Source organism: Geotrypetes seraphini, chromosome 1, assembly GCF_902459505.1.
Source record: "Geotrypetes seraphini chromosome 1, aGeoSer1.1, whole genome shotgun sequence".
Lineage (NCBI taxonomy): Eukaryota > Metazoa > Chordata > Amphibia > Gymnophiona > Dermophiidae > Geotrypetes > Geotrypetes seraphini.
In genome coordinates this window covers 298,829,814-298,843,663 of record NC_047084.1, presented here as the reverse complement: position 1 = coordinate 298,843,663, position 13,850 = coordinate 298,829,814, and the positions used below count along the sequence as shown (strand labels likewise).

The window sequence follows — 13,850 nt, the reverse complement described above, 5'->3', positions numbered from 1 at the left end:
AAGGTATTTGCGATAGGCTGGATGAATGGGGATATGCGTGTAAGCCTCCTTGAGATCCAGTGAGCACATCCAATCTCCCTGAGGTACAGCTATACGATGGGAGGGATGTTATTGAATGAGAGTACCCAAGAAAGGGACTTGGGGGGTAATGGTGGACATGACAATGAAGCCGACGGCACAGTGCGCAGCGGCCGCTAAGAGAGCGAATAGAATGCTAGGTATAATAAAGAAGGGTATTACAACAAGAACGAAAGAAGTTATCCTGCCGCTGTACCGGGCAATGGTGCGTCCGCATCTTGAGTACTGCGTCCAGTATTGGTCACCATACCTTAAGAAGGATATGGCGTTACTCGAGAGAGTTCAGAGGAGAGCGACACGACTGATTAAGGGGATGGAAAGCCTTTCATACGCTGAGAGATTGGAGAAACTGGGTCTCTTTTCCCTGGAGAAGAGAAGACTTAGAGGGGATATGATAGAGACTTACAAGATCATGAAGGGCATAGAGAGAGTAGAGAGGGACAGATTCTTCAAACTTTCAGAAAATAAAAAAACAAGAGGGCATTCGGAAAAGTTGAAAGGGGACAGATTCAAAACGAATGCCAGGAAGTTCTGGTGGTGGACACCTGGAATGCGCTGGAATGCCCAGGTTATAGGGCAGCGTACGGTACTGGGGGTTTAAGAAAGAATTGGACAATTTCCTGCTGGAAAAGAGGATAGAGGGGTATAGATAGAGGATTACTGCACAGGTCCTGGACCTGGTGGGCCGCCGCGTGAGCGGACTGCTGGGCGTGATGGACCTCAGGTCTGAACCAGCAGAGGCATTTCTTATGTTCTCTTTGACCAGAAATTTGTTGAGGGCTCAGAGGTCCAGAATGGGTCGCAAGTCCCCCGTCTTCTTTGGAGCCAGAAAGTAACGGGAATAAAAATCCAGGTTTCCCCATATTGAAGACAAATTTTGCGAAAGAAGTGGACTTCGAGGTCGAGGCATCCTCTGGTGAGGGAGACCGAGATCGAGGAACCACCGAGTAGGACGGAGAAGCCTCTCTAGAATATTGAGACAAGGGCTCCGAGTCCAAGTGATTGAAGAAGCTGCACTGCATGGGGTGGAGTCAGCTAGTGCCTGCGCTTCAAGCTTCTCGACGGCGTGATCCTTGGGGTTCGAGGCATAGAGTGTGTCGAGGCAGGAGGAAAAGAGTCTTGCAAAGTAGGCCTCGACGGAGGGGTCCTCGATCTTGATAGTCTCGGAGAAGTAGTCGAGGCACCTCGAAGACGAGACCGCTGTTTTGATTTGGAGGAAGTCTCGGGATCCATCGAAGTTGAAAGCTTCTGTACCAGAAACGTGTCCTTACAAAGCTTGGAAGCAAGGTGCTTCGAGTGATGCTTGGACCGAGGCAGCGGAGACATTGACAGAGGCTCAGGTGAAGTGTCAATAGAAGAGAGTCGATGAGGCTTCCGAGACCTGCTTCGAAGTACCTCAACAGGAGGCTCAGACTGCTGCCCAGGCTGGTCCACAGGAAGCAGGGTCGAGGATGGGACAAGTTGAGCCACTATCGAGGAAATTTGAGTGGTCAATATGGACTTTAACATGTCCTCGAACATCGGCACCGAGTCAAAAGGATCAGGTCTCGTAGGCCAAGGAGGGCGACCTCGAAGATGAGTATTCCCGAGGCTTGGAGGCACACTTAGCTGGAGGTCTAGAGGAGGCGGACAAAACCGGAGGTACGGTTTGTGGAGCCTGAGACTCTGGTGGCTTCTTAGGGACGGTACCTGAAAAAGAGACAGCAGACTTACCCATGGAGGCAGACTTCAAAGGAGGAGCTGACGAGGCCTTTAAGACCGAGGACGCCGAGGTCGAGGCCTGCGTCTAAGTCGAAGGCGAGGCTTTCAAACCCGAGGCCAAACCCGAAGCTGAGGCCTTCGAGACCGAGGTTGTCCCCGAGGTCGAGGTTTTCTTCGGCTCCATAGTGCCAAAAAGTTGGTCAAAATGGGCACAGCGGCGACGAAAGGCCCGAGGTTGAAGAGTCAAGCAGTGGTGACAATCTTCAGGGCAATGTCCGGGACCCAAACAAACCATACACCGACTATGAGGGTCGGTGATGGAAATTGTCCTGCCGCACTGAAAACAACGTTTAAATCTGGTAAGAGGCCAGGACATAGAAAATACAAAGTCTGTATTGAGCGAGGCACGGGGTTGGGCCCAGGCCCAAAACCCGCTTACCGGACGGCCAAAAAATAAAAGAAAGAAATCAAAGTATTATTTAGTTTTGTTTTTTTTAATTTTTTTTTTTGAAAAAGAAAAGGAGACGCGAACACAGCAACTAAAAGAAAGAGCCGCGGTGAAGAGAAGGCACGAAGGCTGCAGAGCTTAGATGAAAAGGTCTTCTCGGCTCCGCGGAAATCGTTGAACTGAGGATCCTCACAGGAAATGCGCCCCCTAGTTCGGGCGGGAGGGCGCTCGCGCATGTGCGATGCAGCACTCAGAAGCTCTTATAAAGATCTTCAAGCAAGTCTGCTTTCGAGGCTGTCTGCTGCGGGGCTCCGTCGGTGACATCACGCGTGTGAGAATATGCTACCTGCTTGTCCTGGGATAAAATAAGTTTCCACAGGGATGGGGAAAAATTTGTCCCCATGTCATTCTCTAGCTAGGATATATCTCAACTGAAAACAGAAGCAAGGAAGCAAAGACTATTGTAATGCCTTGTATAAGGGAATAACCTTAAAAGAAATACGTAGATTACAAATCCTACAAAACACTGCAATAAAAATAATTTACCAGAAGAAAAAAAATTTGATCATGTGACTCCCCTTTTAAAGGAAAATCATTGGTTACCTGTAAATCATAGAATTACATATAAAATAGCATTACTTATTCATAAAACATTAATGTACAAAGCTTCTGCATTCCTTAAAAAGCCTTTTAATCCCTTATATTCCAGTTAGATCCTTAAGATCGGAGGAAAAATCTCTCCTCTTAGTCCCTTCACTAAGATTCATTTATTCAAGGAGGGACACGATCTTCTCTGTCACAGCACCCCAAATCTGGAACTTGATTCCAATTTACATAACGGAAGAAAAATCTCTTAGTAAGTTCAAAAGTCTTCGGAAAAGCTGGCTTTTTGAGGATGCTTTTAACCGAGTTGTTTGAATTCTACATAATTAGTAACATAGTAACATAGTAACATAGTAGATGACGGCAGATAAAGACCCGAATGGTCCATCCAGTCTGCCCAACCTGATTCAATTTAAAATTTTTTTTTTTTTTTTTTTTCTTCTTAGCTATTTCTGGGCGAGAATCCAAAGCTTTACCCGGTACTGTGCTTGGGTTCCAACTGCCGAAATCTCTGTTAAGACTTACTCCAGCCCATCTACACCCTCCCAGCCACTGAAGCCCTCCCCTGCCCATCCTCCTCCAAACGGCCATACACAGACACAGACCGTACAAGTCTGCCCAGTAACTGGCCTAGTTCAATCTTTAATATTATTTTCTGATTCTAAATCTTCTGTGTTCATCCCACGCTTCTTTGAACTCAGTCACAGTTTTACTCTCCACCACCTCTCTCGGGAGCGCATTCCAGGCATCCACCACCCTCTCCGTAAAGTAGAATTTCCTAACATTGCCCCTGAATCTACCACCCCTCAACCTCAAATTATGTCCTCTGGTTTTACCATTTTCCTTTCTCTGGAAAAGATTTTGTTCTACGTTAATACCCTTTAAGTATTTGAACGTCTGAATCATATCTCCCCTGTCTCTCCTTTCCTCTAGGGTATACATATTCAGGGCTTCCAGTCTCTCCTCATATGTCTTCTGGTGCAAGCCTCCTATCATTTTCGTCGCCCTCCTCTGGACCGCCTCAAGTCTTCTTACGTCTTTCGCCAGATACGGTCTCCAAAACTGAACACAATACTCCAAGTGGGGCCTCACCAATGACCTGTACAGGGGCATCAACACCTTCTTTCTTCTACTGACTACGCCTCTCTTTATACAGCCCAGAATCCTTCTGGCAGCAGCCACTGCCTTGTCACACTGTTTTTTCGCCTTTAGATCTTCGGACACTATCACCCCAAGGTCCCTCTCCCCGTCCGTGCATATCAGCTTCTCTCCTCCCAGCATATACGGTTCCTTCCTATTATTAATCCCCAAATGCATTACTCTGCATTTCTTTGCATTGAATTTTAGTTGCCAGGCATTAGACCATTCCTCTAACTTTTGCAGATCCTTTTTCATATTTTCCACTCCCTCTTCGGTGTCTACTCTGTTACAAATCTTGGTATCATCTGCAAAAAGGCACACTTTTCCTTCTAACCCTTCAGCAATGTCACTTACATACATATTGAACAGGATTGGCCCCAGCACCGAACCCTGAGGGACTCCACTAGTCACCTTTCCTTCCTTCGAGCGACTTCCATTAACCACCACCCTCTGGCGTCTGTCCGACAGCCAGTTTCTGACCCAGTTCACCACTTTGGGTCCTAACTTCAGCCCTTCAAGTTTGTTCAACAGCCTCCTATGAGGAACTGTATCAAAGGCTTTGCTGAAATCCAAATAAATTACATCTAGCATATGTCCTCGATCCAGCTCTCTGGTCACCCAATCAAAAAATTCAATCAGGTTCGTTTGGCACAATTTACCTTTTGTAAAGCCATGTTGCCTCGGATCCTGTAACCCATTAGATTCAAGGAAATACACTATCCTTTCTTTCAGCAACACTTCCATTATTTTTCCAACAACTGAAGTGAGGCTCACCGGCCTGTAGTTTCCTGCTTCATCCCTGTGACCACTTTTATGAATAGGGACCACATCCGCTCTCCTCCAATCCCCAGGAATCACTCCCGTCTCCAGAGATTTGTTGAACAAGTCTTTAATAGGACTCGCCAGAACCTCTCTGAGTTCCCTTAGTATCCTGGGATGGATCCCGTCTGGTCCCATCGCTTTGTCCACCTTCAGTTTTTCAAGTTGCTCATAAACACCCTCCTCCGTGAACGGCGCAGAATCTACTCCATTTTCTCGTGTAACTTTGCCGGACAATCTCGGTCCTTCTCCAGGATTTTCTTCTGTGAACACAGAACAGAAGTATTTGTTTAGCACATTTGCTTTCTCCTCATCACTCTCCACATATTTGTTCCCAGCATCTTTTAGCCTAGCAATTCCATTTTTTATCTTCCTCCTTTCACTAATATATCTGAAAAAATTTTTATCTCCCTTTTTTACATTTTTAGCCATTTGTTCTTCCGCCTGTGCCTTCGCCAAACGTATCTCTCTCTTGGCTTCTTTCAGTTTCACCCTGTAGTCCTTTCTGCTCTCCTCTTCTTGGGTTTTTTTATATTTCATGAACGCCAACTCTTTCGCCTTTATTTTCTCAGCCACTAGGTTGGAGAACCATATCGGCTTCCTTTTTCTTTTGTTTTTATTGATTTTCTTCACATAAAGGTCCGTAGCCATTTTTATCGCTCCTTTCAGCTTAGACCACTGTCTTTCCACTTCTCTTATGTCCTCCCATCCTAACAGCTCTTTCTTCAGGTACTTTCCCATTGCATTAAAGTCCGTACGTTTGAAATCTAGGACTTTAAGTATCGTGCGGCTGCTCTCCACTTTAGCCGTTATATCAAACCAAACCGTTTGATGATCGCTACTACCCAGGTGAGCACCCACTCGAACATTAGAGATACTCTCTCCATTTGTGAGGACCAGATCCAATATCGCTTTTTCCCTTGTGGGTTCCGTCACCATTTCTCTGAGTAGAGCCTCTTGAAAGGCATCCACAATCTCCCTACTTCTTTCCGATTCCGCAGACGGAACATTCCAGTCCGCATCCGGCAGGTTGAAATCTCCCAACAGCAGAACCTCCTCTTTCCTTCCAAACTTTTGGATATCCACAATCAGATCCTTATCAATTTGCTGCGATTGAGTCGGAGGTCTGTAGACTACACCCACGTAGATAGAAGTTCCATCTTCTCTTTTCAGAGCAATCCATATCGCTTCTTCCTCTCCCCAGGTCCCTTGCATTTCGGTCGCTTGGATATTGATCTTTACATAGAGAGCTACTCCTCCACCTTTATGACCATCTCTGTCCTTCCTAAAAAGATTATATCCCGGTATGTTTGCATCCCATCCATGTGATTCACTGAACCATGTCTCTGTGATAGCAACAATATCTAGATCTGCCTCTAATATCAGGGCTTGCAGATCATGAACTTTGTTGCTTAGACTGCGAGCATTTGTTAGGACATTCTATAGCGGACTACAGTGTCTTTTAATTGAAAATTAAGCAGGTGACCCTTTCCCATCCTATTGTTTTTCACCTTTGCCCTTTTTTTTTCTTTATGAACTGTATTTAATCATATCTTCCTTTTGTGTCTTGTTTGGTCAACAGTTGTAATAATTGTTCGGTTTTCATTCAATGTGGTTTTCTTTTTACCCTGATTTTATTATTACTTGTTAATCGCATTGGATTATGAGTTTGCGATGTAATCAAACTTTGAAATAAACTTGGAGTAAATCAGAGGTACTTCCATTAAATGTACATTGCCCAAAAGGATTATTTGACATGTTCCCTTTTCTTTGGAAAGAAGAGGGTATAAAATATTTAGGTATTTGGATAAAAAGTACATTGGAAGAAACGATGAAAGTAAATGAAAAATCCTTAATTGCTAAAGGTCACAGAAATGTGTGAGCAATGAACTCTCCCCCATCATCTGTCTTGGTGGGGGAAGTTCAAACGGTTAAGATGATGATTTTGCCTGTGGTCTGTTACTAAATGGGGATATTACCAGTGTTTTTTCAGGAGGTCTTTACAAAAAGTTAAATAGTATTCTTATTAAGTTTATTTGGCTGGGGAAAGCTGAGAGAATTGCTTTAGTATCTTTACAAAACCAACTGTGGAAGGAGGGATAAATTTCCCAAACTTTTATAGGTATCATCAAGCCTATATAATGCGTCAGGGTATGTATTGGATCCTCCCTGAGCTCATGGAAAACCTTCCTGATTGGTTATGGTTGGAATGGCAATTCCTGTCTCCATTGATATTATGTCACGTTTTGAGGGGAGAGTGTGGCGCAGTGGTTAAAGCTACAGCTACCCTGAGGTTGTGGGTTCAAACCCACGCTGCTTCTTGTGACCCTGGGCAAGTCACTTAATCCCCACATTGCCCCAGGTACATTAGATAGATTGTGAGCCCACCGGGACAGACAGGGAAACATGCTTGAGTACCTGAATAAACTCATGTAAACCATTCTGAGCTCTCCTGGGAGAATGGTATAGAAAATTGTGTCAATAATCAACTTGTCAGTCCCTATGGCTGAACTCCAAGATTCAAATTAGCGGGTTTAAGGTCATTTGGAAGCATTGGATGAAGGCAGGTATATGTACTTTGGGCGATGTAATGTCAGATGGTAAACTGCTTGATTTTTCACGACTGCAACATACATTTGGTCTTGCTAAATCCCAAAATTATAGATGAATGCAGTTGAAGCCATTCAGGAGGGGTTCTCTGAATGGAAAAATCAGTATAGTTTGCCAGTCTTATGTTTTCAGGTGGACTTCCTGGGACACCAGGCCACTCAATGGTATAAATTAATATCTGGATTTTTGAATAAGAAACCAAAAACTGGTCTTCGTGACATTTGGAGCATTGAGATAAAGCATCAGATTACTGCGTCTCAATGGCCACGAATCTGGACTTGGAGGATGAGGTATACGGTGTCAGCATCTATGAGACAAACAAGGTTTTGTTTTTTTTTTAAATTACATAGAGCATTTCGAACCCCAGTTTGTTTACAGAAATTAGATAGTTCAAAAGCTGGGACTTTGGATCATTTACTATTTTATTGTCTCTTGATACTGAAATTTTGGAGAGCCATTTGGGGTCAAGTGAACAAAATATTAGAAAATCCAGTGGCATTGATGTACGATACCATCCTATTTGGTATGTTAATGAGGGCTAAAAGCCAAATATCTGCCCGAAATAACAAACTTCTCTATATAATGACAGGGGTTGCCATACAACTCATTTTGAGGAATTGGAAGAACTTTGATAGATTAAATTACACTTTCTGGTGGGAATCTCTCTGTTATACTTTTAAAATGGAACATTCAATGGCTGTACAACAGGGACGGTATAAGAAATTTATGGATGTTTGGGAACCATTGACTAAGTTCTGTAAGGAATAATTGATTTTATTTTATCGACCTTTAAGCATACACATCCAGGGTGGGTGGGAGGGTTTTGCATTGGAATTTCATTTGGGGAATATATAGAGGCTTCCTGTACGTATGCACTTTTTCTGATTATTTGATGGGGTGGTGGGGGGAAATGGTTGTACATTAATGTCTGTAAGTTAATGTGCATTTCGTGTAAACTTATGTATATTGAAATTGTTTGTTTGCACTATGGTAGTTTGGAAATTTAATAAAGATTTACAAAAAAAATAAATAAATTTGAAACTTGAGGCAAAAGATGACAAGTATGATAGTGAAAGCCCAGGGTGATAATCTCTCCCATTGTGTTATGACAAAATAGGGCTCAAATTTTTTGAATGGTAGTAGTCATAATACACATGATTTAAGTTTTATGTTCTCAATTCTTCTAGAAATATCATACCTTTAATGGCAACACGATTCAGCTTCATAGAGTTGACCACTTCTTCTAGCTTCTCTGCTGACGCCATGTTCTGCACCTCACTTAGATGGTACTCATCAAATTCCACGGGCACATTGGCTGCCTGTGTGCCACCAATAGTAGGAGTCAATGAATGCAAGAAACTATATAGCTCCTTAAGGACACAGGCTCTCTCACTTACAGGCATTTTTCAAATTAAGTTACAATATAAGATGGTCTCTCAAAGAATACAACAAAAACAATCCCTTTAGACTGCTCTCTGCAGAACCAGTAAGGCCAACTTTTTCAAAGATTAGCAGCTACAAGCCTAAATGGGATTTTATGCAGAGAGAAAATGAGACCAATTTTGAATCAACATTAAATATTCAAAATGCCCATGTGACGCTTCTGATCTAGATATGATTGTAGTAGGAAGCAAGAAGTGAATGTACCTTGTTTAGCTAAAAAGCTTAGAGAATTACAGAGAAAGCACAAGGAAACGGGGCATAATAAAATATATAAAACTTGACTGAGACAGCCACCAAAATATGTTGGAAACAGATAAGACAATTGCAGCATGCATTTTTCTTAAATGAAATCATCCAGAGAACAATGCAAAAGGCTAAGAAGCTTCTGGCCTGACAAGTAAACAAAAAAGGGAACTCAGAAATATACAAGATGCTTACAATAACTGAACTGCCCCGATGAAAAGCAATAAAGAGACGCTGTGATTTGTTTTTAAATTGTATATTTATAAGACAAAAAGATGCTACAGAGTGTTAAAAGATGGAGCCTTCTCCGATTAATGGTTTCCACCAAGTGGAGTACCACAAGGATCTCAACATGCCTCAGACCAAGGGAATGGCTCTTCTCATATGCAGAAGATGTCTTTCTTTTAATCCCTGCAAGTCTGAACAAAGGAAGCATGACCACAATATTGTCCAGTACACTGAAGTGCAAGACTAGGTGGGGAGACACCATCTCAAACTAAACTAAACATTGAAAAAACCCAAACTATTATGGTTTAGGTGACACAACCCCTCCCGAATCCCATCTACTACAGTATTACTCTGACAACTGGAACCAGCTTCAACATTGAGAAGACCTCCAAGTACTGTACTGGGAGTCATTTTAGATAGCTTGTTAAGTTTTCAAGATCATGTTAACAACTTAATCCAAAAATCCTCTCTTACACCACAAAAACTAAGACAGGTAAGACTCTACTTTTTCCAACAGCACTACAGAATACTAGTGCAGTCAACAATATCGTCACTATTAGTGCTGCCCGATTCAAATCGATTCTCCGATTCACTTTGGGTGAATCGATTCGAATCTGTTTGTTATTGCAGAAAATCGGACTTACCGATTCGTTGGCCCCCTTGCTACCACCGCTTTTGCCAGGCCAGGGAGGAGAGGAGAGAGCCTTGCTGCCCCGATCTGTACACAGAGATCCGTTCGGCTGAAGGAAATCCTGAACGTGTCTCTGCGTTCAGATTGGGGCAGCAAGGCTCTCTCCTTCTCGGCAGCAAGGATCTCTCCTTTCCTCCCTGGCCAGGCAAAAGCGGTGGTAGCGAATGTGACTCACTACCCTGCCGCTACTCCGGGTGTCTTCTCTCTATTCGGCCGCCCAAGCGGAAACAGGAAGTTTTCACTGAGGGCGGGCCACAGTGGAAGAAGACGTGAGGAGTGCTGGCAGGAGTGGATCTCTACCGCCACGGCAGACCTCTTCCCAGATGCGTCCCTCCTGCCGGACACTCTTTGGGAAAGGTGCGGGGGTGTGGTGGTGGTGGTGGGTGCTTAGGAGTGCCATAAAAAAAATTAAAAAGGCAGATGGAGGGAGAGGGGAGATGGGGAGTTGGTGGTCTGGAGGAGAGATGGGGAGAAGATAGATGGGAGAAATGAACTTGGTGGAGGGGAGATGGACTTGGGTGAGATCATGGAGAGGGGAGATGAGAGGAAGGATAGAAGAAATAAGGATCTAAAAACAGGAGAGGGAGAGAGATGGTGGACAATGGGATTTAGGGAGAGAAGGAACAGAAAGGAAGAGAAGTTGGACACAAGGGATGGTGTGGAGGGGGGATAGAGATACTGGATAGGAGGGTAGTTGGGAAGAGAAAGGGAGACATGGTGGACCCTGGGGTGGTGGGGAAGGAGAGAAAGAGATGAAGGATGAAAGGGTAATTCAGAAAATGTGGATGGAGACAAAAAAAAGGAAAGATACCAGACCTCCGGGGGAGGGAAGGGAAACGGAAGGGGAGGACAGAGACAGAAGATGGATGGTTAGCACGGAGAAAGAAGAAAGAAGGAGACCCTGGTAAGCAAGTTATCAGAAGACAACTGGAGCCGAGGACCGATAAGATCTGAATAATGATCAGACAACAATAGGTAGAAAAAAATCTTTATTTTCTATTTTGTGGTGTTAGACCACGAACGTGAGTTAGGATTTAAGAGAGAGGAAAAGACTTTTTTGTTTTTCTTTACATCACAACGCCAGTGTGGGTAGGAGAGGGCAAAGAGAGTGAAGAAGCTATAAATAAACCCACCAGGATATTTGAATAAAACATCCACTTGTGCAGGAAAATCGAATCGGAAAAAAAAAAAAAAAAATTTTCGATTCAATAGGCTGAATCGAATCAAATTTTTTTTCCTGAATCGGGCAGCACTAGTCACTACTCTCAGGTATCTCTGTGAAATTAATGAAAAAACTCCAACTGATACAAAACATTGAAGTAAAACTAATAAAACTACAAATTAAATTCAAACTATGCTGCATAGCATTTAAAACAATATACGATAGTGTCTCTAATAGCCTCCTCAGGATTTACTGAACTACCGTATCTTTCGCTTCATAAGACGCACTTTTTTTCCACCCAAAATTGGGTAGAAATTTTGGTGCGTCTTATGAAGAGAAAGGTAACTTTTTAAAAACACCCTCACCCACTCTGTTGTACCATTCAAAATGTCCCACTCGTTGGGAGTACACGGGCTGACTGCCGCTCGCCTGCCTGCTGCCACTGCTCCTGCTCACCGCTGCTGCTCCCTGCTGGCCGCCACTGCACTGCAATTCCAGGAGGGAAGGGCCAGCGGGCGTCAGTTCTGACTTCGGGAGAAGGCTTGTAGGCCGGCCACATGCAATCGATGCACGCTGGCCCTTACCTTACCTTCTTTGAGTTGCGGCGGACCTGGGCCAGAGGAGGAGGAATTGGTGGAGGATAGGCAGGCTTCTGTGCAACAGGGAGGAAGAAGGCAGGCAGTTTCTGACACGGCAGGAAGCACGAAGGACAAAGGCTGGAAGGCAGTGAGGGGGAGGAGCTACGAACTTGGGACATGGTAAGGAGAGAGAACGAAGTCTGGAAAGCAGTGAAGAGGCATGAACTCAGGACATGGGGGGAGGGAGAATGAAGGACAAAGGCTGGAAGGCAGTGAGGAGGCATGAACTCGGGACATGGGAGGGAGGGACATAGGTCAAAGAATAAAGGCTGGAAGGCAGTGAGTGGGAAGGGGCACGAACTTTGGACATGGGAGGGAGGGAGGTAGGTCAAAGAATAAAGGCTGGAAGGCAGTGAGTGGGAAGGGGCATGAACTTTGGACATGGGAGGGAGGGAGGTAGGTCAAAGAATAAAGGCTGGAAGGCAGTGAGTGGGAAGGGGCACGAACTTTGGACATGGGAGGGAGGGAATAGAAAGAGACAATTGTTGGGCCTGAGTGAAGAAAGGAAGAAAGAAACGAAAGAAGGAAGGAAGGAGAGAGACTCATGAAATCACCAGTCAACAAAGATAGGAAAAATTATTTTATTTTCAAATTTAGTGATCAAAATGTGTCAGTTTTTATCATTTATATCTGCTGTATGTATATGAAGGGAAGGGGAAACAGAGTGCAGAGCCTGGCAGGGAATGTGGGGTTGGGTGCAGAGCTTGGCAGAAAGTGAGGGGGACTGGGTACAGCGCCTGGTATGCTTGGTTCAGAATGGTTTTTTTTCTGGTTTTCCTAATCTAAATTTAGGGTGCGTCTTATGGTCCCCGTTGCGTCTTATGAAACAAAAAATATGGTATTAGGTAGATCTGCGGATTAACGTAACTAACAACCTGATCCTATAATTCCCAACTCTGAAAGATATAAAATAGAAGACATCTCACAGCAAATCATTCAACTACCAAATAGCAAAAGCATGGAACTCACTTTCCATCGAAAATTCACACAACCACAGTTTTGCAAAAATCTAAACAAAAAAACAGCCCCCATGGCTTTTTAAGAAATCCCTATCGGGGCTTCAAAGAGACTAAGACTGATAATAAAAGTCAACCGAAACAAAGGCAATGTAAATGGTCAGCTGCTATTTAAGATATACTTGTATTACCTCAGACTGTATGTATAATTCGATAACAATTTGATATCTTTATGTAGCATGTATAATTCTTTGTAACATATTTAACTCTACAAAATTCTATGTAATAATATGTTGCCTGTAACCCGCCTAGAACACTAATTAATGAGGATTTGATGGGCTATAAGATTGTACAAAGGCTGTACTGAAAGAAATGCAAAAGTGGGCAAAACCTTTTTATTAACTGAAATAGGTCATTCAAATTGCAAGTGTTGATAAGAGTAACCCTCTCTTCTACGAAATTGCACTAGCGGTTTTTAGTGCAGAGAGCCCCACTAAATGGCTCGTGCTGCTCCTGATGCTCATTGAGTTCCTACGAGTGTCGGGAGCAGCACAGGGGCAATCAGTGCGGCTCCGCGTACTAGAAACCGCTAGTGCGGTTTCGTAGACGAGGGGGTAAGTCTTCCTCTATACAAAAAAGAAAAAGGTACTATTCAACACAGTCTCCATCACAAGTGATGCATTTGCACCATCATTGAACCCAACTCTAAATGCTCTTTGAAAAAAAAATTCAGGTGTGCACTGCCATATCCATTTCTTCACAGCCCCTTTCACCTTATCTGCATCATCAAATTGTTTTCCCAGAAGACTATCCTTCATTGGACCGAACATGTGGAAGTCAGAGGGTGCTAGATCCAGGCTGTACGGTGGATGGGGGGACAACTGACCTATCCAGGCTGTACGGTGGATAGGGAACCACTGACCAGTCTAATTTGCCGATTGCCTGATTTGTTGCCAAAGATGTGTGTGGTCATGCATTGTCATGGTGAATGTGGATCGTTTCCAGATTCTTGTTTGGTCTCTTACTCCTAATGGCTTCTCTAAGCTTCTTGAGTGTCTCAATGTACTGCTTGCTGGTCATGGTACAGCAA

At 43.8% G+C, this 13,850-nt stretch overlaps 1 protein-coding gene across 2 annotated transcripts in view; it reads right to left on the bottom strand.

Moving 5' to 3' along the window:
• The window catches only part of IDH3B (isocitrate dehydrogenase (NAD(+)) 3 non-catalytic subunit beta), a 119,102-nt gene that overhangs the window by 89,727 nt on the left and 15,525 nt on the right, over positions 1-13,850 (bottom strand). For both annotated transcript variants that reach the window (XM_033954281.1, XM_033954272.1), the window contains exon 4: positions 8,598-8,718. In XM_033954281.1, the coding sequence (XP_033810172.1) occupies positions 8,598-8,718 (121 nt within the window). The remainder of the gene's footprint in view (positions 1-8,597; positions 8,719-13,850) is intronic.